Source organism: Schistocerca cancellata, chromosome 2 (genome assembly GCF_023864275.1).
Source record: "Schistocerca cancellata isolate TAMUIC-IGC-003103 chromosome 2, iqSchCanc2.1, whole genome shotgun sequence".
Classification (NCBI taxonomy): Eukaryota; Metazoa; Arthropoda; class Insecta; order Orthoptera; family Acrididae; genus Schistocerca; species Schistocerca cancellata.
In genome coordinates this window covers 60,458,105-60,486,089 of record NC_064627.1, presented here as the reverse complement: position 1 = coordinate 60,486,089, position 27,985 = coordinate 60,458,105, and the positions used below count along the sequence as shown (strand labels likewise).

Below are 27,985 nucleotides of genomic sequence, written 5' to 3'. Positions count from 1 at the left end.
CCACAAACTGCCCACCAGAGTGTTGCTTCACTATGTATCAGCATTATCCTTAATTTATGAACATGAGTGTATTTTATACCATCACGGCCACCTCCATACTGAATCTTCCTCTCCTGCTGATCAGCAGTATGGAGGTGTCCGTGATGGTACAAGGGTCACTCCAAAAGAAATGTACACTATTTTTTTTTAAATCCATCTTTTATTCTACATGTTTGAAAGTTTTTAAGTGTGTAGATACATCCTTTAAGAACAATATTTTCATTTCTCCACATAATTTCCATCCCTCTCAACTGCCTTATGCCACTTGGAACCAGCACCTGTATACCCGCATGGTAAAATTCTGGACCAACCTGTTGGAGCCACTGTTTGGCAGCGTGCACAAGGGAGTCGTCATCTTCAAACCTTGTTCCGTGAAGAGAATCTTTCCGTTTCCGAAAAAGATGATAGTCACATGGAGCCAGGTCAGGACTGTAAGGCGGGTGTTTGAGTGTTGTCCATCCGAGTTTTGTGTTCGCTTCCGTGGGTTTTTGACTGACATGTGGCCGTGCATTGTCGTGCAATGGCAAAACATCCTGTTTTTTCCGATGTGGTCGAACACGACTCAGTTGAGTTTGAAGTTTCTTCAGTGTCATTACATATGCATCAGAATTTATGGTGGTTCCACTTGGCATGATATCCACATGCAAGAGTCCTTCGGAATCGACAAACACCGTAGCCATAACTTTTCCAGCAGAAGGTGTGGTTTTCAACTCTTTTTCTTGGGTGAATTTGCATGATGTCGCTCCACTGATTGCCTCTCCGTCTCTGGTGAAAAATGATGGAGCCATGTTTCATCACCTGTCACAATTCTTCCAAAAGTTCGTTGCATACCGTTTTTCTTGTTTCTTTGTGAGCCACTGTCAATATCCTGGGAACCCACCTGGCACAAACCTTTTTTTAATGCCAACACTTTCAATATTCTGCAAACACTTCCTTCCCCTATCCCAACGTAGCGTGACAATTCGTTCACTGTGATGCGTCTGTCAGCAGTCACCGATTCGTTAACTCTCTGCACATTGTCTGGAGTGTGTGCAGCACGAGGCCTGCTGCTGCGAGGGCAATCCTCAATATTGCCGTGCCCGCTTTCATCACGTAACCAGCTTGCTCACCGACTAGCCGTACTGTGATTGACAGCAGCATCTCCATACACCTTTTTCAACCTCTTGTGGATGTTTCCCACTGTCTCGTTTTCACAGCACGGGAATTCTATGGCAGCATGTTGCTTCTGACGAACGTCAAGTATAGCAGCCATCTTGAAGACATGCTGTGGCAGTGCCACTCACGGGAACAGGTTGAACTAAATTTGAAAACAAGCAGGAAGGATGTGTCTACACACCATAAAACTTTCACACATGCAGAATGAAAACTGTATTTTTACAAAAATAGTGTAAATTTCTTTTGGAGAGACCATAGTATAAAATACACTCATGTTCATACATGAAGGATAACGCTGATACATGGTGAAGCAACACACTGGTGGGTGGTTTGCGGGTTTAAATCAGGCCCATGTTCAAGGAGAACTGCACAAATCCACAGCACTACTGCAGAGTTAACACATAACCAATGTATTTCTGTAACTTATACATATAAATATGTATTCTGTTCACAAGCTTGCAATCTGGAGATAGAATAAATCAAAAAGCGACACTATGCCTCTTTTTTTTTTTTACCATTTAGGGGAGGAAATGCAGGGCACTTCACTACTTATGAGAATGCACTATCAAAGTGAGTTAAGCCGCAGGTGCCAATAAATGTGTGTCTTGTTTGAGCAAGCAGACACTCATTTTAGCTCACCTACAGGGATGTACTCGTACAGTCATTCTGGGATTACTGCCCACTTGTGTTTGATGCTGCCACACCCTGCACCGATGCTTGGACAGGGAACTGCTGCCCACTCTGGGTCAACCGGTATCTATGGTCTCCTGGTCTGTTATAACTATAATAAACAGATGGCCACATTTCAAGTGTATGCTGATGTTTCTTCTGCAATGTATTATGTGTGTAGTATTCATCTACCATTCTCCTATTAAAGTGTCTTTTTCTGAGGCGTATTCTATTACTCAACTTCACATCATAATTTCAGATAAATTTGACACACAGCTCATACTAACAAAGTGTATCCTATTACCGTTAACTGTGCCGTTTTCACTAATTTACTGCAGTTCAATGATATCATTTTATTTTTTCCTTTAACTTTTATACTTCATGTAGATGTATCCACCCTCATCTAATAGAGATTGATGTTTCTGTCTAGCATGATAAGTAAGGGCCAGTTGCTTTTGCAATGAAGTGATTCATACTCTTTATTCTAGGACTTTCTAAAAATTCATCCAAAAACAAGATTTAAGGAAGACCTCACACGACTTGTCTTTGTGAAGAAGGAAGAAAGGACGTATCAGAAGGGCAGTTACATTTCACAATTTAACTGCTAACACTATACAAAATGGTTCAAATGGCTCTGAGCACTATGGGACTTAACTTCTGAGGTCATCAGTCCCCTAGAAAATGGTTCAAATGGCTCTGAGCACTATGGGAATTAACTTCTGAGGTCATCAGTCCCCTAGACCTTAGAACTACCTAAACCTAAGTAACCCAAGGACATCACATACATCCATGCCCGAGGCAGGATTCGAACCTGCGACCGTAGCGGTTGCGCGGTTCCAGACTGTAACGCCTAGAACCACTCTTAACATTATACAGAACAGACGTAGATTTGCCAAGAGGCACAAGAAAAAGACTGCTAAATGTGTGAGCTTTTGGGCAAAAGGCTGTGGGGGTAGGAGTGGAGTGGAGCACGGAGGGATAGGGACAACAGGGTAAGTGTGGAGGACGCTGTGCGGGGCATGCAGAGACGTGGTGGTGACTTGGTAGGACTGCTGGGTGCAGTGGAGGAGAAGTGAAGAGGGGAAAAAGACTGTGGGTTCATTAATGAAATAGAAGTTCTGTAGTGGGAGCACAGAAGGGGATACATGGGTGCTGGACAAGGAAAAACTAAGGTTGAGGCCAGGGTGATTATGGGAATGTTGGATATATTGCAGAGAGAGCTGCCACTTGCACACTTCGGGAAAGATGGTGTTGGTAGGAAGGATCAAGGTGGCAAAAACTTAAGCAGTCATTGAACTTAAAAACACTGTGTTGGGCAGCATGCTCAGCAACTGGGTGGTCCACCTGTCTCTTGGCAACAATTTGGCAGTGCCCATTCGTGAGGACAGACAGCTTGTAGGTTGTCCTGCCCACGTAGAATGCAGTACAGTAGCTGCAGCTTAGTTTGTAGATCACATGGCAGCTTTCACAGGTCGCCCTGCCTTTGATTGGATGAGTAGTGCTTGTGACCAGACTTTAATAACTGGTGGTGGTGGTGGTGGTGGTGGTGGTGGTGGTGGAGGAGGAGGAGGAGGAGGAGGAAGAAGAATATATGGAATAGATCTTGCACCTATCTATTACTGGGATATGAGCCATGAGGCAAGGGACTAGGGGAACAGGTGGAGTAGGGATAGACACGGATACTGCCTAGGTTCGGTGGGTGACAGAATACCACTGTTGTAGGGGTGGGAAGGATAGTGGGCAAGACATTTCTCATTTCATGGCATAACAAGGGTCAGTCAGAACTCTAGCAGAGAATGTGATTCAGTTGCTCCAGCACTAGGTGGTACTGAGTCGTGAGGAGAATGTCCCTATGTGGCCCAATAGTGGGACTGTCGCAGGTCATGGGTGACTGGAGAGAGAAGGCACGGGAGATATGTTTCTGTATAAAATTGGGAGAGTAATTACAGTCTGTGAATGCCTCAGTGAGACCCTTGGTATATTTTGAGAGGGACTGCTTGCCACTACAGATAATATCATTATTCCATCCTGAATTTTCCATTGTTTAATTTCTAATAGAACACAGACAGTACTAATACCTGCAAACACACATTCTGATATGCAACCTAGATGATTTAATTTGTGTAGTGCTTGTAATACGTAATATACACTGTTAAGAGGCAGAAAAATACAAATAGTGACATGCTTCATTTTGGACAATTGTGAGGAAGTAGGATGAACAGACGTGTAGTGTTAGTATAGTACAAAAATTTTTCCAAGTCTTCTACAGCCAGTCTCTCTTTTGAAGTCTCTCAATTTTTTCTTGCACTTCTTGCTCTCAGATTCACATTATTAAGTTTCACTGTGTACACAGCACACAACAAAAATAAATAAAAGGTTACAAGAGAAATTATGAAAGCCAACAATTGTTACCTCAATAGTTGAGTTTATGTAGACACAAAATATTAAAAAAGAGCACAAATCATTTTGGAATGTAAATAACATTAAGTCAATAACAATCTCATTCTAACAGCAGTATACATAACAGACTAACATAAATGAAGAAACAAATATGTCAATACAAAATGCAATTCATTAAACAATCACTTTTAGAAACACTGAAGTAGGCTTCAATGGATCCACTACGATATTAGGAAATATATCTTCCAGTTATTATTCCGTTTTTGAATACTAGAGTGATTTCAAATGCTTAGAAAGCCCTGACAGGCGGTTCGACAGTGACTATCAGTGTCCTTTGCAACCAAAATAGAATTCATTTCCTGCAGCTCTTTTATATAATTTATGTGCTGTGCAAACAGTATTATGCCCTTATATACCCTGTTTTGTGCAAAACTATTTGCAAGAAATTCAATCTATAATTCCCCCACACACAAGGGTCTGAGATGCATTGGTATAAGCTGATGAAGTTGACGGCCTATTAGCTCTGTTTCTTCCTCCTCAGCAAATAAAAGTAAATTCCGAATTTAAAAGCTGGCAGTGTGTATGTTGGCTGACATCCTTCAACCTGATAAAGTTTAACTCTGGGGACTTTTTCTTTGAAGATCCTATCAAACAACTCAAATTTATATTTTCACTGATAAATTGTTTTTCAAAATCTGCTTTTACCTGAAAGTAGAAACTTACACAGTAAATGGAATGCTTTCTCTGTATTACTGAAATGGACACATTTCTGAAGCCAGACTGAGGAACAGAGATGGAAATATGAAAGAAGTGTCAGCATTTAAATTCCATACAATCATTAACAAGTAAATTATTTCAGAACACAGTAATTACTCTGATCTCAGCACATATGAATATGATTCCCTACAGAAATCAGTAAAAAAATATGTAACATTAACATAACATAATCCCAGGAACAACAGGAAATGAAGTGTGATGTGTGTGTCAGTAGTTCAATACACTATAGCAATGCTGCCAGCAAAAACCAAGTTATAAATCAGTAAATTGCATTAAATATTGATGAATTATTAAGACTATTTTGATATTTACTTGTGATAACTAAGGAAGCAGCATCATCACAGGACAACTGCTGGTCGAAGTCATTAACACTAGTGTAAGAGACTATTTGTTGGATCAAAATTTAGTACCTCATTGATGACAAGGCTATTAAAGGCAGCGCATGCGCAGATAGGACAAGCATAGGTAACTCTGCCATGTACTTTGAAAGGAATCACCCTGATATTTGCCTTAAGTGATTTACGGAAGTCAAGGAAAACTGAAATCCGGCTAACTGGATGATTTTTTGAATGCTGTATCTTAACAAATTTGTCGCATACCTCAGTGGTAAAGTAATAGTGCACAACTTTGCATTTTCAACATTAACAAACGTTGCTGGAGATGAAAAAATTTATAAGTAACAGACAAAAACCTTAGAACTGACCAAGAAGACAACCCAAGACATTTGGATCATAAATCTGGCACTTTATCACTGGGCCATTAGTAATCCAGTAATTCTTATAGTAGCTTACTTTCTAAGTTAATGAACTTTTGTTTGTATCAGTTTAAAGCAAAAAGAAAGTGTTTGGCTTTGTTGGCTGGGAGTTCCTCAGGGGTAGATTCAGATGCCTAACTGTAAAGGGTTTCCTTCTTCCACACACAATAGTCTCTTCTCTCCGTGAATGAGGGTTGTGTCTTTTGTTATCTGCTGAGAGTAGGTGACTGTAATGGCTGTCAACTGTCATGTTTGTATGATGATGATGACTGAAGGAGAGGCACTGAGACAAGTGGCACCACCCCAGCATGCGTTAGTAGCCCCAACTATAGGTGCAGATTAATGATGAGCAAATCATGTACCAGATAACACAGAAATATAATGGTTGCAAAATATCAGTCTTTGCCCCCATAAATATAAAATATTACTTCTCTTACAATGGGAAATCCACAAATCTAATTTGGAATTACTTTTTTTTTTAACAAACTACAATGATGAGAAATAATTACTTTTCAAAAACTGAAAGGTTGAGTGTGCAGCAGGCAGACATCTACTATTCACACAGCTGAGTTACTAACAGGTATTGCTATTTCGTAGGTAGTTTTGCTTAACAGTTTCAAAATATGTTGCTCAGGACTAAAGTAGCGCCTCAAAATAGAATATATTACACTCACAAGTACTGAATTTGTTTTGAGTTATTATAATGAGGTATGATCACAGATACAAATACAGCCAAGATGCTTTTTGTTAATATATCATAACTTGCTAAGAGCTTGACACACTTTAGAACCAGTTGGCCTTTTAAGACTATTTGCAATAAATTCACTAGCTTCAAGAAGCTTTTCCATGTCAATTCCTGTTTCAATGCCCATTCCATGTAGCATGTAGACAAGGTCTTCAGTGGCAACATTCCCTGATGCACCTTTGGCATATGGACAGCCACCTAGCCCAGACGCTGATGAGTCCACAACTGTTACACCACACTGAAAAACACAGGTGACAATATGATGTGAAGAGGCACTGCTTGCATTGTTTACAAATAATTGTTATATGAAAATGTTAAAACTGTAACTCAAGCTACAAATAATGAATAGGTCACAACACCGAGAATAGCAGAATGCTAACCGTCATAGCAGAGCTGAAAGTTGAATATCAACCAATTATAGATCCTGCTTCATACAAGTCACCAACTATCACATTTATTAACATATTCACTAAATAAAATTTGGTATCCAATGAGAAAACAATGTAATGACTGAGGAAGTTTATGGTGTACACTAAGTTTAATATTAATGTATTTCATTAAAATGTCAGAAGTGTTAAATGATGAAGCGTACATTTAATCAAAAGCTGTCAGAACACATCGCCTCTAAACACTGCACAGCACACAATTCACTAATAACAACAGCTAAGGTATGAAGCCTAAGCCAAATCACACCTTTATTTCAATGCACGTCTTTAGTAACAAACAATAAGTATATTTTGACCCAGAACTAGTATCTTTTTCAAAGGTATGCTCTACAAAACTGCAGAAATGCCACAAATACACAGACACACAAGAGGCACACTTACTTAAGCACATGCACACAAACATTTTCTCTCATGGTGCTGTAGCCTAACCAGGTAACCTTGGACAGTAGTTATGTGGGAGAGGTGTGGATAAGACAGAAAGTGGACTCGAGGAAAGACCAGTAGAGGATGTGTCAGTGTTATTCATTCTGGAGTGGAACACGTAGATATTTGCAACCTAATTCAGGCAGGAGCAGGATTGGAGGTTATTAGGAGAAATGCTGAAAAAGAAGGACAAGGAAAGGCAGAGGATTTGGTTTGGATGGGGAAGGGGGGGGCACAAGTTGAGATGTGAAATAGAAGGCCCAATGAAGACTGAAGCAAGGGGTTACTTCAGGAAGATATAAGATGTTGGGGAAAGTAGCCCCTGTATAAAATGGGCTTTACCTTAAAAGTGGCATCTTGGGCTGTCACCCCTACTGCAAGAATCTTCACCTTTTCCAGTTCCAGAAGTCCATCACCCTCATTAATATGCTCCTTCATAATCACAAAATCCAAGCTCAAACCATATATCGGACAGCCTCTGCTCCTTTTGCAAAATCCTTTTACTCTGTGGCCACAGCTTCCTGGATGCTATCACTGTACTTAGGAACTCTTGCTCTTCCAACAGTTGGAACAGCATTCCCAGCACCCTTTAAGGAAGCTGTCCCAGCTACTCCTTTCTTAGGCTCAAAAGGGACTGCTTCTAGCCAATGAAGAACCTACCACTCTGATTTAACCCTCTCATCAACCACTCATAGCTCCCCAACTATGCCTTTCTAACTTACTCAGCATTCCATATCCCCAAGAACTTTGTCCACCCTCCATGAAACACACTGCTCTTGATCACTCATCCCATATCACTGCTGTCAACCTACCTGCCAAAACTCTGACCCTTTCAGAAGTCTCAGTGCTATCTAAAGGCATCGCCTTTAGACCAAAACCCAAGTTCAACCATGCTGGATTTTAGAGAACCTACCTTGCTTCACTCATTCTCTACTGTGAAAACATTTCTTCGCCATACACTCCACGGACAACAGACAGCCAAAACTCCACAAAGAACTTTGTTTAAAACAGTTCCAACCTTGCTCAACTGTGATCCTCCTCCCCTTCCACCCAGTCATTCCATGGCAATGTTTCAAGTGTCCATTATTTCTAATCTGGCTTTCCCTTCCTTTTCTACATACCTTCCAAGTGAGTCCAACATCACTCCTATGGAAAACACAGCTATTCGAAGATGAAAACCAATCCAGACCTTCCCGTGGACAAAAGCTCCACCACTGTGGCCACAAATTGTGGTGACTTTTCTGCGGGTTTCAACCAACTTTCCAACACCTCTGCACACAAACTTTATGACTATGATTCCATCCCTAAAGTTGAATACAACCTGACAGCACCACAGGGCCTAAGGTCCATCACAAAACCTAACACCCGAATCCACCTCCTCCCCACACCAGCAACCCCTCACACCCCCACCTTATACCTGGTCCACAAACCCAACCCCACAAGGCACCCTGCTGGTCATCCCACTGTGGTTGGTTATGCTCCCACACAACTAATCTCTGACTCGGTTAACCAACTCCACCAAACTATTGTCTGTAACTTCCCATCCTACATCCAAGACATTGCTCATTTCCCTCACTAACTTTCCACAACTCTTGTATCATTACAACCAGACTCCACTCTGGTCACTGTGGACACTACATCCTTTTATACCAATTTCCCCCATGCCTATCCCATGGCTTTGAGGCCATGGATTGCTACCTTTTCCAGTGACCTGATAACCCACCAACTCTTTCCTAATCCTTCTGGCCAACCATATACCAACGCACAATTATTTCACTTCTGAGAGCCAAATTTATAAACAAATCTGTGGTGGTACTGCCAGAGATACTCAGATGGTACCATCCTATGCCAAATTATTTATGGGCTAACATGAAGAATCCTTCCTATCTAGTCAATACCTGAAACTCTTAGTGTGGTTCTGACTCGCTGATGACATTTTCATGATCTGAACTCACTGCAGGACAGCCTTCACTCTTTCCTCCCTAAATTCTATACCTACTCTAAATTCACTTCACCTTGTCCTTCTCAACACAACATGGCACCTTCATATATGTCGATTCCACCTCTCAGATGGCTCTGTAAATACATTTTTCATATGAAGTGCACCATCCAACAACCACCACTTTGTCAGCTGTCGCCCATTCCATATCTTCCTTACAGCCTCGCCACCTGGGAATGCCATATCTGCGTCTGCATCTACATCTATCTACATCAACGTTATTACTCTGCTGCTCACAATAAAGTGCCTGGCAGAGGGTTCAATGAACCACCTTCAAGCCGTCTCTCTACCATTCTCTGCGGAAAAAACGAGCACTTAAATTTTTCTGTGCGAGCTCTGATTTCTCATCTTTTATTGTAATGATCATTTCTCCCTACGTAGGTAGGTGTCAACAGAATGTTTTAGCAATCGGAGGAGAAAACTGGTGATTGAAATTTTATGAGAAGATCCCATCACAACGAAATACGCCTTTGTTTTAATGACTGCCACTCCAATTCACGTATCATGTCTGTGGCACTATCTCCCCTATTTCGCGATAATATAAAATGAGCTGCCCTTCTTCGTACTTTTTCGATGTAATGCGTCTATCTCACCTGATGTGGGTCCCACACTGCACAGCAACACTCCAGAATAGGACTGACAAACGTGGTGTAAGCAGTCTCTTTAGTAGACCTGTTGCACCTTCTAAGTGTTCTGCCAATGTATCACAGTCTTTCGTTTGCTCTATCCACGAATTATCTACGTAGTTGTTCCAGTTTAAGTTACTTGTAATTGTAATCCCTAAGTATTTAGTTGAATTTACAGCCTTCAGATTTGTGTGACTTATCGCTTAATCACAATTTAGCGGATTACTTTTAGTACTCATGTGAGTAACTTCACACTTTTCTTTACTCAGGGTCAGTTGTCACTTTTTGTACCATACAGATATCTAAATCATTCTGCAATTTATTTTGATCACCTGATGATCACCTGATGAATTTACAAGATGGTAAATGACAGCAACACCTGCAAACAATCTCAAGACGGCTACTCAGATTGTCTCCTGTGTCATTAATATAGCTCAGAAACAATAGAGGGCCTATAACACTTCCTTGGGAAATGTCGGATATTACTTCTGCTATACTCCATGACTTTCTGTCTATTACTACGAACTTTGACCTTTCTGACAAGAAATCACGAATCCAGTCACACAACTGAGGCGATATTCCATAGGCACGCAGTTTGGTTAGAAGACACTTGCGAGGAACGTGTCGAAAGCCTTCTGGAAATCTAAAAATATGGAATCAATTTGACATCCCCTGTCGATAGCACTCATTACTTCACAAGTATAGAGAACTAGTTGTGTTTCACAAGAATGATATTTTCTGAATCCATGCTGACTATGTGTCAATAAATCATTTTCTTCGAGGTACTTCATAATGTTCGAATAGAGTATATGTTGCAAAACCCTACTGCAAATCGACGTTAGTGATAAGGGCCTGTAATTCAGCGGATTACTCCTACTTCCCTTTTTGGGTATTGGTGTGACATGAGCAATTTTCCAGTCTTTAGGTATGGATCTTTCTGTGAGTGAGTAATTGTATATAACTGCTAAATATGAAGCTATTGTATCAGAATACTCCGAGAGGAACCTGACTGGTATACAATCTGGACCAGAGGCCTTGGCTTTATTAAGTGATTTAAGTTGCTTTGCTACATCGAGGATATCTACTTCTATGTTTCTCATCTTGGCAGTTGTTCTTGATAGGAATTTGGGAATTTTAAAATCTTCTTTGGCGAAGGAGTTCTGCAAAACCGTGTATAATAGCTCTGCTTTAGTGGCACTCTCATCAATGACTTCACCGTTGTTATCCTGCAGTAAAGGTATTGATTGCGTCTTGCCACTGTGTGCTTTATGCATAACCAGAATCTCTCTGGGTTTTCTGCCAGATCGGAAAGCAGAATTTCGTTGTGGTAATCATTAAAAGCATCTCGCATTGAAGTATGTGCTATATTTTGAACTTCTGCAAAACCTTGCCAGCCTTTGGGGATTTTACGTTATTTTAAATTTGGCATACTTTTTTCACTGCTTCTGCAACAGCGATCTGACCTCTAGTGTACCATGGGGGATCAGTACCATCACTTATTAATTTATGTGGTATATATCTCTCTTAATTGCTGTCGATACTATCTCTTTGAAACCATTCCACAACTTTTCTACACTTGCATGTTCAGATCAGGAGTGAAGACTGTCTCTTAAAAAGACGCTAAGAGCATTTTTATCAGCTTTTATAAACAGATATACTTTGTGTTTCTTTTTGATGGTTGTAGGAGTTCCAGTATTCAGCCTAGCAGCAACTGCCTTGTTGTCGCTAATCCCTCTATTCATCATGATACTCACTATTTGTCCACGATTATTTGTTGCTAAGAAGTCAAGTATGCTTTCGCAACCATTTACGCTTCAAGTGGGTTCATCAACTAATTGTTCAAAATAATTTTCTGAGAAAGCATTCAGTACAATTGCGGATGACGTTTAATGCCTGCTGCCGGTTTTAAAAGTATAATTTTTCTAGTATATGAAGGGTAGATTGAAGTCGCCACTGACTATAATTGTTTGAGTGGGGGTACGTATTTGAAATGAGACTCAAGTTTTCTTTGAACTGTTCAGCAATTATATCTTCTAAATCATGGGGTTGGTACACGATCCAATTAATAGTTCAGTCCAATTGTCAAGTATAACCTCTACCCATACTATTTTGCAGGAACTAACTACTTCAATTTCACTACAAGGCAAACTACTTCTGACAGCAATAAATACTCTACCACCAACTGTATGTAATCTATCCTTTCTACACACTGTTAGACTGTTTGAAAAAATTTTGGCTGAACTTATTCCCAGCTTTAACTAGCTTTCTGTATCTGTAACTATCTGAACTTCAGAGCTTTCTATTACAGCTTGGAGCTCCTTTCTATTAGGGCTTGGAGCTCTTGTTCTTTCCTAACACAGCTACGACAATTTACAATACCAATCATTTCTACAACTACCTTACTGAGTTTTACCTGCCCCCTTTTTAGACGGGTGCCCTTTCTGTGGTTCCCTGAGACCCTCTAATCTAAAAAATTGCACAGTCCCTTCCACACAGCACCTGCTACTCGTGTAGCCGCCTCCTGTGTGTAGTGGTTCCAGACTTAAGCGGAACCCGGAAACCCACCATCTGATGGCATAAGTCAAAGAATCTGCAGCCTACACTGTCACAGACCCACCTGAGCCTCTAATTCAAACTCTCCACTTGGCTCTGCACCAAAATACCACAGTCGGTTCTATCAACAATGCTGCAGATGGTGAGTTCCGCCTTAATCTTGCAAGCAAGACTGGCAGTCTTTACGATTTCTGCTATCCACCCGAAACCAGAGAGAATCTCCTCCAATCCAAAGCAACACACATCATTGGTACAAACATGAGTTGGCTGCACCCTGTACTTTTCATGGCATCCAGAAGCACTCTTTCCACATCTGGAATGACTCCCCCCTCCATGCACACAGAGTGCAGACTGGCTTGCTTCCCCTCCTTGGCAGCCATGTTCCTAAGGGGCCCCATTACGTGCCTAACATTGGAGCTCCCAACTACCAGGAAACCCATCCTCTGAGAATGCCCAGATCTTGCGGGCCGAGAAGCTTCCTCTGGAACACGGTGGACGAATTCATCCAGCTTAGAGACATCATCAGCCAGAGATAACACCCGAAATCTGTTCGTCAAACAAACCGGGGAGGCCCCTTCGAAAGTTTTTCACTGCCTGCCAGACTTTGGAATGATCTCCCACTCAACCACAGGTGAGGGGTCAACCTTGGTGCAGGCAGTACCTGAGATGGCCACAGCAGTGGACCAATCGGGGGACAAGTGGGACTTGCTCGACATTCCTTCCATCTCCACATCCAACCCACCACAGTGATGACCCTTGGCAGCAGCCTCAAGCTGTGCAACAGAAGCCAACGCAGCCTGGAGCTGTGAGCGAAGGGTTGCCAACTCAGCTCGCATCTGTACACAGCAATTACAGTTCCTATCCATTACTGCAGTTGCTCCTGTTTGAAGCTCGTAAAAATATGTAACAAACGAATGGTGTACTCGGCTTATTAGCAGCAGGAATACGAAGTGCTCTGTCTACGACGGTCTATCCGACATTGAGCTATTCTAACCAAAACAAACAAAAGCGTGCACGATACGAGGTTCAGTATAAAGGTAGATAATAATGGCGGTACTGTATTCTGCACTCTTATTAAAATATGAGGGCATTTGAAAAGTCCGTGCTAACTCCAAGAGATGGCATTTCAGCGCGTATTGAGGTCATGTTTAGTCAGTAGCATCTTTGGAAAGAACGCACACCAAGTTTCAGCCATGTTGGGCTATTCCTTTGTGTTTGGCATTCGTGTGAATCAAGGAAGTTGAATGATTGTCAAAAAATGGATGAAAAAGAATTTCGTGTGGTGATTAAACATTGCTTTATGAAATGCAAAATGCCTACTAAAGAGAAGCTTGATAAACATTATGGAGACTCTGCACCTTCAATTAGAACTGTTTATAGGTGGTTTCAAAATTTTCGGAGTGGCCATAGGGGCACAAGTGATGCTGAACATTCTGGACGCCCTGTGGAGGTTACGACTCGAGAAATCATAGATAAAATCCATGCTATGGTTGATGGATGACAGAAGAGTTAAGGTGCTTGAGACTGCTAGTGCTGTGGTCATCTCGAATGAACGGGTACATAATATTTTAAATAAACATTTGGACATAAGAAAGCTATCCGCAAGATGGCTTTCGCAATTGCTCACACTTGGCCAAAAACGGAATCGTGTGAGGTGTTGCAAGGATGGTTTGCAGCTGTTCAGGAAGAATCCGCAGGACTTTACGCGCCGTTTTGTCACTGTGGATCAAACATGGATACATTGCTATACTCCTGTGACCAAAGAACAATCTAAACAATGGGTTACCAAGGAAGAATCTGCACCAAAAAAGGCGAAGATCATTCCTTCGGCCAGAAAGGTTATGGCGACTGTCTCTTGGTATTCGCAAGGGTCAATCCTCATTGACTATCTGGAAAAGGGTAAAACTATTACAGGTGCATATTATTCATTGTTATTGAACCATTTGAAAACCGAGCTGCAAGAAAAACGCCGGTGATTGGACCACAAAAAAGTCCTTTTCCATCACGACAATGCACCAGCACACACCTCAGCAGTTGTGGTCACAAAATTAATGGAAATAGGATTCCAACTCTCTTCACATCTCCCCTATTCTCCAGACTTGGCTCCCTTGAGCTACTGTTTGTTCCCCAATTTGAAGAAATGGCTGGCGAGACAAAGATTTTATCCAAATGAGGAGGTTATTGCATCAACTAATAGCTATTTTGCAGACTTGGACAAATCCTATTATTCGGAAGGGATCAACAAATTAGAACAGCGTTGGACTAAGTGCATAAGTCTAAAAGGAGACTACGTCCAAAAATAGAAAAGTTTACCCCAAACATGTAATAGTTTTTATTTTTTAAAGGACTTTTCAAACGACCCTCGTAAAAGGTTGTGCTTAATAAGCACTCGAACATGTAAGAAGTTACAAAAAGAATCTAGTAACTACACACGTATCTGTAAATAAGGCGTTCCTGTCGGAAGCTCATAAAAGTATACAACAAACGAATGGTCTACTCGCCTTATTAGCAGCAGGAACACGAGGTGCTCTGTATCTGACACTATCCGACACTCAGTGAAAAGCAGGAGTTGTCAAAATATACCTTTAGCTGTACTGGAGTCTTCACTGACAGAACAATATCTTTTCCAGCTCATCCTTGAATGCGTCCTATGCCATCTCCTCCTTTGACACCAGTATACCTGTTAGCCAGCCACTGACTAGCTCTCCACTGATCACCCACTGTCACTCTGAGTTTGAAAAGCCCACCATATCCTTCACCAGGGGTTTGAGTACCTCTCACAGTGCCCTGAGATGAGCGATGTCCTAGTGCACTGAGATGGGTGATATCCTACCCACATCACCCGAAGTAGTGCCCTGCCACCCAGCCAGGGTGGCAACCTGTACTTGAAGGGTCATTCCCTTATAGTAGACCCACATGCAAGACCTGTCCCACACACGGATCTACCGCCTCAGTTTAGTCACAGACATTGCCTACCCTATAAATGGCAGGACCATGTTTGAATGCTGTCATGTTATTTATCAGCTTTACTGCAATTCCTGTGCAGCATTCTGTGGGCATGACAGGTAACTAATTCTGTATTCACATGAACAGCCATCACCAAACTAGCCAACCGCAAAGTCCACCATCCAATTGCCAAACATGCTGCTCACCCCAACACCTGTTACTTTGAAGCTCTTCGATATGCATGCCATTTGGACACATCCTTCCACCACAGATTTCTCTAAATTATGACAGTGAGAATTCTCTCTTCAGGATATCTCAAGTTCTTATAATCTTCTTTGCCAAAAACTCAGCTAACCTGCTTTCCCTCGCCTCACCTTACCTTTACCCTTTCTCTTCTGACATTGTGCAGCCTTTGAGTCATCTGCCTTTTCCACTCATAGTTAGTAAAATCCCACTATCCCCTCACTGCTTGTACATCTTTCTCCACCCCCTCCCCACACCCATCAATGAGGCAACTGCTCTCAATAAGCAATAATTAGTGTCACCACAGAAGCGTTCATTTGGAGGTCTGTTTAGTTGTGTATGTCAATGTGTGTACTTTCAGCTAGAAGCAAAGTAAGATAGCTCTAAAAATAGTGAACTGTTTTCTATTCTATATGTCAATGCATCACATGATTCTACTACAGGTGAGGGTTTGTCTTTCCCTTATTTAACATATTACCTAGAATACAATTCAATTTGCTTCTCCTTCCTCCTTGTTTTTCTAAAGTAGTATGAATACCCAGCAATTCCTGCCACCTCCCTAATACAGTTTTTAGTGACATTTTCACTGATTTTGCATCTTCCAACAAAAATTTAATGGCATCGCATATAATCACATGTGCCTGATTATGAAGAACTTCCTGGCACCTATGGTGCTATGTAGTAAAGAGAAAGTAATGAGAATGCTCTAAGTGTGCAGGTGACATCTGACTGAGGCAGTCACCCCAACAGAATAATGAGACAGAATCACCCAGTGCTCATGATGAGAATGCATTTCTGTGCACATGCCACACTTAACACTACATTTAATTCCTAAAAATCATACTCCTTTCAGAAATTCACCTCCAGGGTATGAAGCATGTTCGGAAACATCAAGCATGCCTTAACATGTAGAGCCACATTGTGTAAGGTTGGCTGCTATTTGCATATCAGCACTGTTCATGATTTAAGAAACTGAAGATTTTCACTTTCAAAAATGAAGATCACTGATCAACTTTTCATCACATTTAAGATCACGATTGATAAAGCAGATGCTCAACTTGGACTAGAACGAGAAAGCAAGTTGGCTGTGGCTTTTTCTAAAGAACCATTCTAGCATTTGCCTCAAGTGGTTTAGGAAAACCATAGAAAACTCATGTCTACATTGCTGAACACTAATTTAAACATCACTCTCAGATCTCAACACTATGCTACCTCACTTATTTGGTCACCAACAATCTAGTAACATTAAAATAACAAATCTTCACCAATAATCTCAACTGACACAAATTATGATGGCCAGTGTATGTCTCTTTACCAGGCTATACCTTATTTACAATGTCCACTGAAAATACAATTCCTGAGAAGAAAAAGGAGAAGCAACCAGAAGACATCATCAGATGCCAATATGCATGAACTATTTACTAGTTTTCTACAAGGTGGTACTCAACAAAATATGAATTACTATTACTGACTGTTCTGGCATAAAAACGAGCACTGGAACAAAGAGGAAGAACGCAAGACCAGAAAAGGCAGTGAGGTGACGTCAGCCAATAGCCCCTGACAAGGACCGCGCGACGACAGGAGAATATAAGCACTGCTCCTGGCAGGCTTGGCCACTCAGATCGGCTCAGTATTCGACCAGTTTTAGACTGGCACTCGCAGAACAGTTAGTGATCCACAAACGGTGTGATAAACTTGCATGAATGATGTATATAGCAAAGGACTCTAACTTATTTGCATGTCGCCCATCGCTTGCGACATATTATTATAAATACAAAGTTAAATATTGTCAGTCTGCTTTACTGAAATAAAACTATTAATGTTATTTGCTTGAGATCAATGGGCAAGACCCCACATTCGGCGCCTAGTATCCTCTGAATCCAGTGCCCAACGGCCATGAACTTTTTGTATATATTGTGCTGGTGCCTTAATTCTCTCGTCTTTACTTTGTATGAGTGCTAATTTGCATTAACAATTTGTCATTTTTTTGCTAATTCGTGTTTTCAGGTTGGCGTTGCACAAAATTTCTTTGCTTTTGTCATTATTTAGCTTGCTTGCCTTATCTGTTTGTTGCTTTCGTGTCTTCCAACATGCTCTCCCCACCAGTCCCGCCCCCTGCTAAAACATCGCAACCCCAAGTGTTAGATGCCACACACCTAATGCAGATATTTTCAGTTTCAGACACAGCAGATTTCTACACTACTCAACACAGTGAGTGCAGCTACTGACCAACACTGTGTGTCCAACGGAAAAAGCACCACCTACTACACCTACTGCTATACCACCTTTTCGACAATTTCGTGAACAAAAGAAATGGCTCGAGTGCTTGTCACAGTTTGAGGCGCATATACTAGCTCACAATGTTACAGGTACTCTGAAACTTCCCTATCTATTCTCTACGGTGGGAAGTGCAGTGTTCAGATTAATCACAAAACTTTTTTCTAACACAACTTGGAGTGAACTTGATTACGACGATGTGGTAGCATTGCTAACTATTATGAGCAACAAGTGAATGTGGTAGCAGCTAAGTATCAATTCTTTAATTGCAAAACATGGTCAGAACGAATTTATGGTGAGTGGGTAACCAATTTGCAGGGTATGACACAGAAATGCAATTCAAATGTGCTTGCGGTGCTTTATATCCATATGCTATGTTGCATGATGTGATTGTGTACATGTAACTGATGTCAATCCCAGGGAACAGATTTTGAAACAGTCCAATCCATCATTTCAGCAGGTAGTGCAAATACTAGATCAGCACAATTCCGGTGCTTTGTCAGCACATACACTTGAGCAGCCAGCTATGAGGCGGGTTGAGTCCCTTGCTTGTGATCGCCCCATTCTGCACCGGCGGCTTGCGCTAGCCAAGCCGAGTAAACACCACCTCTCTACGCCGCATAAGCAGTTCACTAAACAGGTGGCTACACAGCTGAAGAGAATTAAGTCTTGCCCTCGATGTTATTCATGACGCAAGTACCAAGACTGTCCCTCCTGACAAGCTCAGTGTTACACTTGTGGTAGGAAAGGACATGTGCAATCCGTATGTTTGCAATGGAACAAACATATGAATTTAGCTCACTCACCAAAATCTAGTTGCAAGGCACATGTAATAAATGTTGTATATTCAACATCTGCAATTGGCATTAGCAAAACCACCAAGTGTGCAGTTTCTTCAGTGATAGGCCGGTCAAACAAACTTTTTGTTCATTTACTTCTTTCTGGGAATTGTGTGAAATTTCAGTTGGACATGGGTGCCTCTGTCACACTGCTAAATCGTCATACACACGAAATTCTAAGCTCCTAATGCCTATCTAAAACTATCACGTAACTGATGGCTTATAATAGACAAGACATTCCTGTTCTCGGAACATGTACTTTGCCTGCCATGTATCACCCGCATACACAAACAGTGACTTTTACAGTGCTATAATCATGTGAGTGTGATAACATATTTGGTCTTGATTCTTTCAATTTGTTTGGCTTTACCACTCAGGAAAATGTGTTGTCGGTGTCTGCATTCCAAGAAAAAGACAGTGTAGCTAGCTCAATAAAAGAATTCCTGAAACTCTTTTCTGAACATTTAGGCAAAGCTAACAATTTTGTTGCACATATTCCTCTGAAAGACATTGCTCACCAAAACTTTGCCAGGCCAGAACTATTCCCATTGCATTATGCGACGAAGTTGCTGCTGAACTTAAAGAACTCCAAGATAACAGAGTTATTGCACCCATCTCAGCTAGTCAATGGGCAAGTCCACTGGTTTTGCTCCACAACCCTTCAGGTCACACTTGCCTCTGTGTTGACTAAAGCTACGGTCAACCCCGAATCAGTCATTGGTTCTTATCCATTGCCACACCCAGAGGATCTCGTGGACAAATTTGGTGATGGACGCTACTTTTCAAAAATGATTTGCGCGACGTATATCCTCAAATAACACTCGATGATAAATCTCAGAAAGTATGTATAGTGAACACTCACTTGGGCTTGTTTAAATATTTGCATTTGCCTTTCAGCAGTGCTTTGGCACCCACCATTTTCCAATGTTATTTGGAACAGCTGATTGTGCAAGTGCCAAACTGTTCAAACTATTCGGACAATACTGTCATAGCAGGTTGTACACCTGAAGAACATATTGCAAATTTATGTGCTTTGTTTTGGGTGTTACCTGATGCAGGACTAAAGTGTAGACTGGACAAGTGTGATTCTTTTAAACCTTAGTTGCAGTGTCTTGGTCATGTCGTGAACAGTCAAGGTGTACATCCTCTTCAGTTGCATTTGTTAGCCATTAGAGATTTGCCAGTTCCTTGCAATGTCATAGAATTGCAGTCAGTCTTAGGGAAAATGAACTATTATATTCAGTTCATACTGAGTGCTGCACAAATTGCAGATCTGTTGCATCACTTGCATCGCAAGACTGTCCCCTTTGTTTGGACAGATGAGTGCCAAGTAGCTTTTCAAAAACTTAAAGCTGCATTGCTCAGTGATCAACGTTTAGTTCACTACCCTCCTGAAATATCAGTTTTATTGCCAGTAGACACTTCCTCTTACGGAATCGGTGCAGTGCTTTCACACAGAATTGGTGATCCAGACAGGCCAATTGCTTTTGCATCAAAAGTGTTGTCCAAAGCTCAATGTAACTATTCACAAATTGAGAAAGAGGCTTTGACTATTGTGTATGGTGTCACCAAATTCCACCACTATTTGTATGGCAGAAAATTCTATTTAGTAATCGATCACAAGCCTTTGCAGTTGTTTCATCCGACGCAACCGGTTCCTGTATGAACTGAACAAAAACTGCAAAGACGGGCTTTGTTGTTATCTCAATACCAGTACAAGATTGCGTACTGTCCGATAGCTCAACATGGTAATGCGGACGCACTTTCACATCTTCTGATTGGCCCTGACACAGACTTTGACGCTTCTGCTGCATCTTGTTGTCACACTGATGCTTAGGATTCTGAATTGCTCCAGTCTTTTCTGCTGAACTATAAGAAAATTGCACAGGCCACGGAAGCTGATTCCGATTTGAACATTTTACTGACATACATTCACACATCTTGGCTTCACTCATTGAACAGCATAAAGAACTCTGTAGTGTGCCGATACTTTCCACGCCGGCATACCCTTGCTGTACAGAAATGTGTAATTATTTTTCAAATTTACAGTGGACAGTCACATGTTGATTCCTCAATCTTTAAAAAGAAGTGTTGCAATTACTTCACCAAGGACACTGGGGGATTGTTCATTTGATACAATTAGCGCGTCGACACTGTACGTGGCAGGGTGTGGACACCCAAATAGAACTGATGACGTCACAGTGTCACGCATGTGCGGAAAATCAGTCTGCTTCACCACAAAAATTCTCTGCTTGGCCTAAGTCGCAATTGCCATGGCAACATATGCAGAGACTTAGTGGGGCCTTTTTGGAACACTTGTTGGTTAATTGTGGTTGACTCATATAGCCAGTTTCCTTTTGCTAAGCTCATGAACTCAACATCACATAGCACAATTCAGGTGTTGTCCTCTATTTTTTGCCTAGAAGGTTTACATGAAGTTACAGTGTCAGACAATGGCCCTCAGTTCACGTCAAATGAATTTGAAACATTCTGTGAACCCATTGGCATACAGCAGCTAACTAGTGCACCATTCCATCTGCAGTCAAACGGCAAAGCAGAACGTTTTGTCAGAACTTTCAAACAGCAGATGGCCAAACTTCACTCCGCACACACCAGGGATCAAGCATTGCAACTGTTTCTCACCTCATATCATTCGCACCCACGAGATGGACCATTGTCAGTGGAATTGCTTCACGGCCACCGCCATCAGACACTGTTCCACCATCCTCAGCATCCAGCGCTGAAGGAAGGCTGCAAGTATCATTCCGCACCACATGATATTGTCTTTCACAGATTTTTTAGCGGCAGCAGATGGTGAGCGCAAGGCAAGATCATCTGTCAACTTGGCGCTTGCATGTACCTTATTTCCGGTCTCGATGGTGTGCAGTGCCTCCATCAAAATCAACTTCACCTCTGTCATATACATGATGATCTTTCAGTCTCTCTTCCCCCAGATTCATGGGTCCAGAGACAGTGTGGCCACACCAGACACCAGAGGGCGTCACCACAGCATGACCCCATAGTGATAGAGCCTTTGTCTCCTCCGACTCCTTCTGTCCTACCGATGCAGCTGGACCCGCCCACACTGTAGCCTTGCCATCTTCTTCATCTGGTTCATGGCTACAAGAGGTTGACACGTACCCTTCTCGTCATTTTCCAGGGGACATTTCTGCCATAGTTCAGGCCGGATGGTAGGGTTCGGCCAGAAGCTTGACGTCACCTGCAACCACAGCTTCCGGCTCGGCGTTGTGCCCACACTCCTGCATCCCCCACTGTCGCACTCCCTACATGATGATCCGTCACTTTGGGGGGGAGGGGGGATGTTCTGGCGTAAGCACAAGTGCCAGGAGGAAGAACACAAGACCAGAGAAGGTGGTGAGGTGACGTCAGCCAATAGCCCACTGACAAGGACTGCACGACGACAGGAGAGCCCACTGCAAGAAGTCAATATAAGCACCGCTCCTGCCAGCCTCGGCCACTCAGATCGGCTCAGTATATAGGCTTTAGCAGACAGGATTCGCAGAGTATTAGCATAGCCTAGCAGAGAGTGCTACAATATCAGATTGTAGTGATCCATACCCATTGCTAGTCCGAACACTGTGTATAGCACGAACTCTGATTTACATTGCATGTTGCCCATCGCTTGAGACACCTTTGCACATTAAAGTATCGTCAATCCGATTTATAGAAATAAATATACTAATGTTATTTGCTTGGATTGTTGTATAGCATTCTGAGAAAGCAGCATCCCTTAGGCACCCTATGAGACAATTGGACAAGACCCAATAGACTCGAAGCTCTGGATGTCCATAGAACAAACCACTGATGTGAGTGGGTCTTAAGCTTCAAATGATGATGGTGTTCTACAAGTTGATAGGCCTGGAGAAATGTTCCTCCTAATGCATAAAGCTCTCTAGATAGGGTAAACAACTTGGCACTTTGACAATTCAATGAAGCTACTGTGGCTGGATGGTGCGAATGGACGACGATTTGATACTAGTAACAGATGGTGGTCACTATATGGCTAAAGCATACACAGAAAAAAAGGTAGCCAAGGGGCTTCAGATTTTCTACCCCAGTATGGTGTAGATCACTTGCTTTGAACATGCATTACAGAGTTTCTGAAAATATGTGACCAAATTACCTGTGGCAAGGAAATCTATGTGGAAGCTCAGATACAGCTTCAAAAATTCAAGGAATGAGCACCCCCCCCCCCCCCCCCCCCAACCTGTTCTTACTCAATGGGTTCTTGGCTTGATGATGCTGAGTATTAGTGTGCTAGCAATATCAAAACAAAAGACAAACCTTTGTGAGCCTGACAACGAGCAATTAAGTGGTATCGAAATTGTGAAAGAGGTCTTTGCAGATACGTTGTCCAGAAACTTGGCATATATCAATGCCAAATTTTCGGCAGTATCAAAATCCGACACACAACTGGAAGCTGCTTGCACTCATCTGGGTGAGGCCCTGGATATTGTGGAACATGTACAGAGTGAGGTGACCAAGCTTGTGCTCATGTGGGTGACAAGCTGAACAACAAATTGCGAAGTGTTCTCCAGCAGAACCCCGCATGTTCTTCAACATGCAAAACTAGTGAATCTTTCTGGGAAGGCCGTAAGATTTGAATACAATTATTCAAAGCTGACCTGAAGTTACCTCGCCACCTTCAAATACACTCCTGTGATGTGGAGAGGAGCTTTTCCATGTAGAAACCTACATTCAGCAACAACTTAAAACCTTAGAAAATGGAAGACCTGAAAATGTACCTTGTGATCTAGTGCGACTATACAGAAACTGAAGATTGACAAGACATGTTAACTTATTCAGGATGCTTCAAACTATTGGTGAGCAGTAGTAAAAACACCGTTTTATTGTTTGGACAAGTGTTTTGTTTTCACTGTACTTTATGTCCTTTTCTGACACAAGTCACTATTTCAAAAATATGTGCTAATTACGTTCAAACACTGCAAAAAATATACTCACAATTTGTTCGGAAGTGAATTTTGTATTACATGGTATATACAGAAATCAACAAGAATGATTTTAATACAATTATATAAAGTCATATTTTATTTTTAAGGCCATATTTATATAATATTTTGCAGTTCCTTTTAGATCATTAAAATCCACACCCCACTCACTGCAAAGGTTCTGGTTGATCCTCTGTAAGGGAGGACTGCCATAATGTCCATCAATCATGCTATAACCCCTTCTCATCTGCACCCACCATCTAAGAATAAGTAATGGACTCTATTGTAAGATTCCACTTTATCTCGCACAACTGGTTGGCGACCAGCACCAGGCAGACTACGGAATTACTGTTTTGTTTTGTGTTATGTTGTTTTGTTTTAGGGTGCAAAAACAACTAATTTCATATGAGCCCAGGTCAGAGCCTTATAACACTAACACAAAAAGGTGTTAAGAATGACTACATGTTAAGCCTAATCAATGGGAGGGAAGACAGCTAAGAACCAGGACTTCCTCTCAGAAAAAGACCCACAAGATATGCATTAGAGACAACGGAGGTTCTGAACTGAAGATTATATGTCCTTCACCATACTGTAAAATGTAAAGTAAAATGTGGGCAACAGCCTGCAAGTCATTTGCTGAAATGGCCGATAACTCAGATGGAAAGAGACACTGAATGTCCTTTTTTTAACCACTTACATTCTAGTCAGGAAATGGCGAACTGAGCACAGTGTGTTGGGGGATCACCACTTAACAAATGGCGATGGCTGAAACATGAGTGCCCAATATGCAACCAAGCTAAACTGATTTCCTTGAGGCAAGAGGGCCGAGAGGAGGTCGGCCAAGCTGCTGGGAGAGGTTTAATTCCCTGGAGCTAGTTCCCATGAAGGGAAGACCGATGGTAATGCCAAAGTGACACTACCTGCTGACAGATGGATAGTGCTGACAGAGGATACTACGACTGCAGGGACTTATCTTTGGCATGCTCCCCGTGAGACCCACATTCCCAACTTACTGTCCACTCACTACATTTGTAGTGCCCCTGCCTACTATACTTATTAACTTATTATTCGCGGCAGGCAATCTACTGATTCCCGTAAGAGTTCGGGCAATGTGAGTGCATCCGCACTGAAGAAAATCATTGGCCGGTAAGCCTCAACTATATGAATATAGTTTCTGTTTCTGTCCGGAAGAACAGATAGGCCTACTTTATACAGATATGAAAAATTGTTGGTACCAATGATGAAGGCACACCCGACACCACGGTCAGTCGGAGAGCCATCAGCATATACTAAGATACTATTGCCAAGTTCTGTGGAAAGGTCAAGAAACTTACAGTGACAGATCAAATCTGGAGTAGTTTCCTTAGGAAGCAAATGACGCCAAAGGTGAACACGTGCCATCGAGTGAAGCAAAGGTGGTGGAGGGTTCATACCCATTGGGAAAATGGCAAGCAGTGTGAAGTTAAGCTGCCGGAGTAATATCCGAAAGCAAACTCCAGGAGGTAACAGAAAAGAGAGACGTGACTCATACTGGCAGTCAAAAAGAGTCATCAAAGCAGGAGCATAGGATGGGTGGCCTAGCGTGACATACAAAGGGCATCCACATCCGCTGAGGAGAATATCATGCCAATATGACAGCGACAGTTCAGCAGTTTCTGCACAGAGACCGGGCTAGCATAAAAGGCACCAGTGGCCAAATGGACTCCACAATGGTGGATTGTATTTAGATGGCATAAGATGGATGGATGTGCAGATGCGTAAATGAAACACACTTCGTCTAGTTTCAGATGGACAAGGGATCTGTAAAAACTGAGGAAGGTGGTCCAATCTGCTCCCCAGGAAATACCGTTTGGGGCACACATGACATTGAGGGACTGGGTGCAGCGGCTGGCTAGTTAAGACATGTGGGGAGGACCAAGGAAGTTTTCTATCAAATATGAGCCCAGGGATTTCGTAGTTTCAGCAAGAGCAACAGGCACAAGATGTGAAGACTGTGTAAGACACCCACTGTGCTGCCAAAAATTCAAACAAATGGTTCTGTCAGTGGACAAGCGAAAGCCGCTGTCAATGCTCCATGAGTAGACGATCAAGATACTGCTGAACACACCACTCAAGAAGACATATCCATGGAGAACTGCAATAGATCACAAAATTGTGAACGAAAAGATAGCCAGAGATGCCCAGCGGGAGACAGGCCATAATAGGCTTAATGGTTATAGCACAAAGGATGACACTCAGAACAGAGCCCTGATGCACCCTGTTTTCCTAGATAAAGGTGCCCGACAAGGCAGAATCCACATGTACCTTGAAAACTCTGTCTTTTAAAAATTCCTGAAGGAAACGGGGCATGCAGTCTCAGAAGCCCCACATGTGGAGAGTGCGGAGGATACCCATCCTCCTGCAGGTGTTGTAGGCTTTCTCCAAATCAAAAAATACAGCCAGTGTCTGGTATTTCTGTAGAAAACCATTCATGACATGGGTTGACAAACTGACAAGATGGTCAACTGTAGAATGGCAAGCTTGGAATCCACATTGTGCAGTAAATTGCAAGATTCGAGCAATCATACCAGCTGGGAATGGATCACATATTCCATCACTTAGCAAACACAGCTGGTGAGAGAAATATGATGGTAGCTAAAAGGAAGGTGTCAGGAAGGGCACTTACCAGGCTTAGGTATGGGTATGACAATGGCTTCACACCTGAGGCAATCCAGTATTTAAAAGTAAGAGCACTTACTGACTTCCACTTAACTATAAACATAATTTCAAACCTTTTCTAAGCTTTCTCTGACATACTTCATGTAAAATATTTAACACATTAAATTATTTGTAAAGTAATTAGAAGTGTGAAGCTGTTTTATACATGGGAGTTTGCGTCTAAAGAATGGGGGTTTACTGGTAATACCTACTCCGTGAATTGCACTGCAAACTTTGTTACTCACCTCTAAAGAAGTGAGGACATTGGCTAATGCCTGTCCATATGTGTCATGACAATGGACTGCTAAACTTTTGACAGGTACATGTTTCATCACTTCTTCCAGCATCGTTCTCATGGAACCTGGAGTGCCAACACCAATAGTATCGCCAAGCGAAATTTCATAACACCCATATTCGTAAAGAGCAGCAGCCATCTGAAAACAAATTCATTCGTCTGTGATGATTAACAGGAAATACCTTAAGTGATCACTGATTTTATCAACCTTTCATACTTTAAATACTACTTGGGCATCAATTACTTGCATGATGTAGTTTTCAGCTTTTTCTTTGTACCAATTTTCTCAGAATAAGTGATGCAGAAGTGGTTAATGAAATTCTGAAAATGTGACAGAGTTCAAATGACAATCTCAAATTCATTTCATGCTCACTGACCAATGACGTCACACTCCTCTTGTGGCTCCATCACATGATGAGCATTGATGTGTTGGATCTTCCTGGAATCGTGACAGTCTTCTTTAATTTGATAGGTGTGTAATATTTTAGCTGCAAGGGGGGAGGGGGGGGGGGGGCCACATGTACATGGAAATTTTTACATGACTGTGTGCCTTTTCTTTTTTGAACTTTACTTTCAACTTGGAAATGCAAGCTTTGCTGTTGCATCTGACAGCTGTTATGTGCTTATGCAAAAAATGCTACACAAAGCACCACTTGTATGTGCTTAACTTGTTTTTGTATTCCAGTGGATTGTGTGTTTGCAGTTGTTATATCACTGGACATCTGGGCCATATTTTGCCTCTGAGTGCCATAACAGATGTTGGAGTTTCTTGTTAGGTAAGTGACAAATATGCTGTCATTCCCTGTTGTGTACTTGTGGGAGACTACGCACGAATTAAAAGAGTTGTGTTAAGTACATTGTGATCTGCGCACACCTTTATTTTGAGGGGGGTTAATAATAATAATAATAATAATAATAATAATAATAATAATGGCACATAGTTTTATATCACAGCCAGTAAAGAAAATTGCTGAACGTCTCATTGGCAGTGGTGAAACAAATTTCTAGACAATACTGAGAAATTTCAAATTTTATCATCAAAAACGTGTTCTCGCAGGTGATTTAAATTAGTATCGACAGTTTTCAAATGGGAACATAACAAGAAAAATTTACAACTTTTCTGTGGAATAAC

At 41.8% G+C, this 27,985-nt stretch overlaps 1 protein-coding gene across 3 annotated transcripts in view; it reads right to left on the bottom strand.

Moving 5' to 3' along the window:
• Positions 1–3,892: 3,892 nt before the first annotated feature.
• Positions 3,893–27,985, bottom strand: part of LOC126161335 (hydroxymethylglutaryl-CoA lyase, mitochondrial) — a 46,470-nt gene continuing 22,377 nt past the window's right edge. For all 3 annotated transcript variants that reach the window (XM_049917098.1, XM_049917096.1, XM_049917097.1), the window contains exons 4-5: positions 26,804–26,992; positions 3,893–6,777 (exon numbers count right to left, since the gene is read on the bottom strand). In XM_049917098.1, the coding sequence (XP_049773055.1) occupies positions 6,550–6,777; positions 26,804–26,992 (417 nt within the window). In that variant the 3' untranslated portion in view covers positions 3,893–6,549. The remainder of the gene's footprint in view (positions 6,778–26,803; positions 26,993–27,985) is intronic.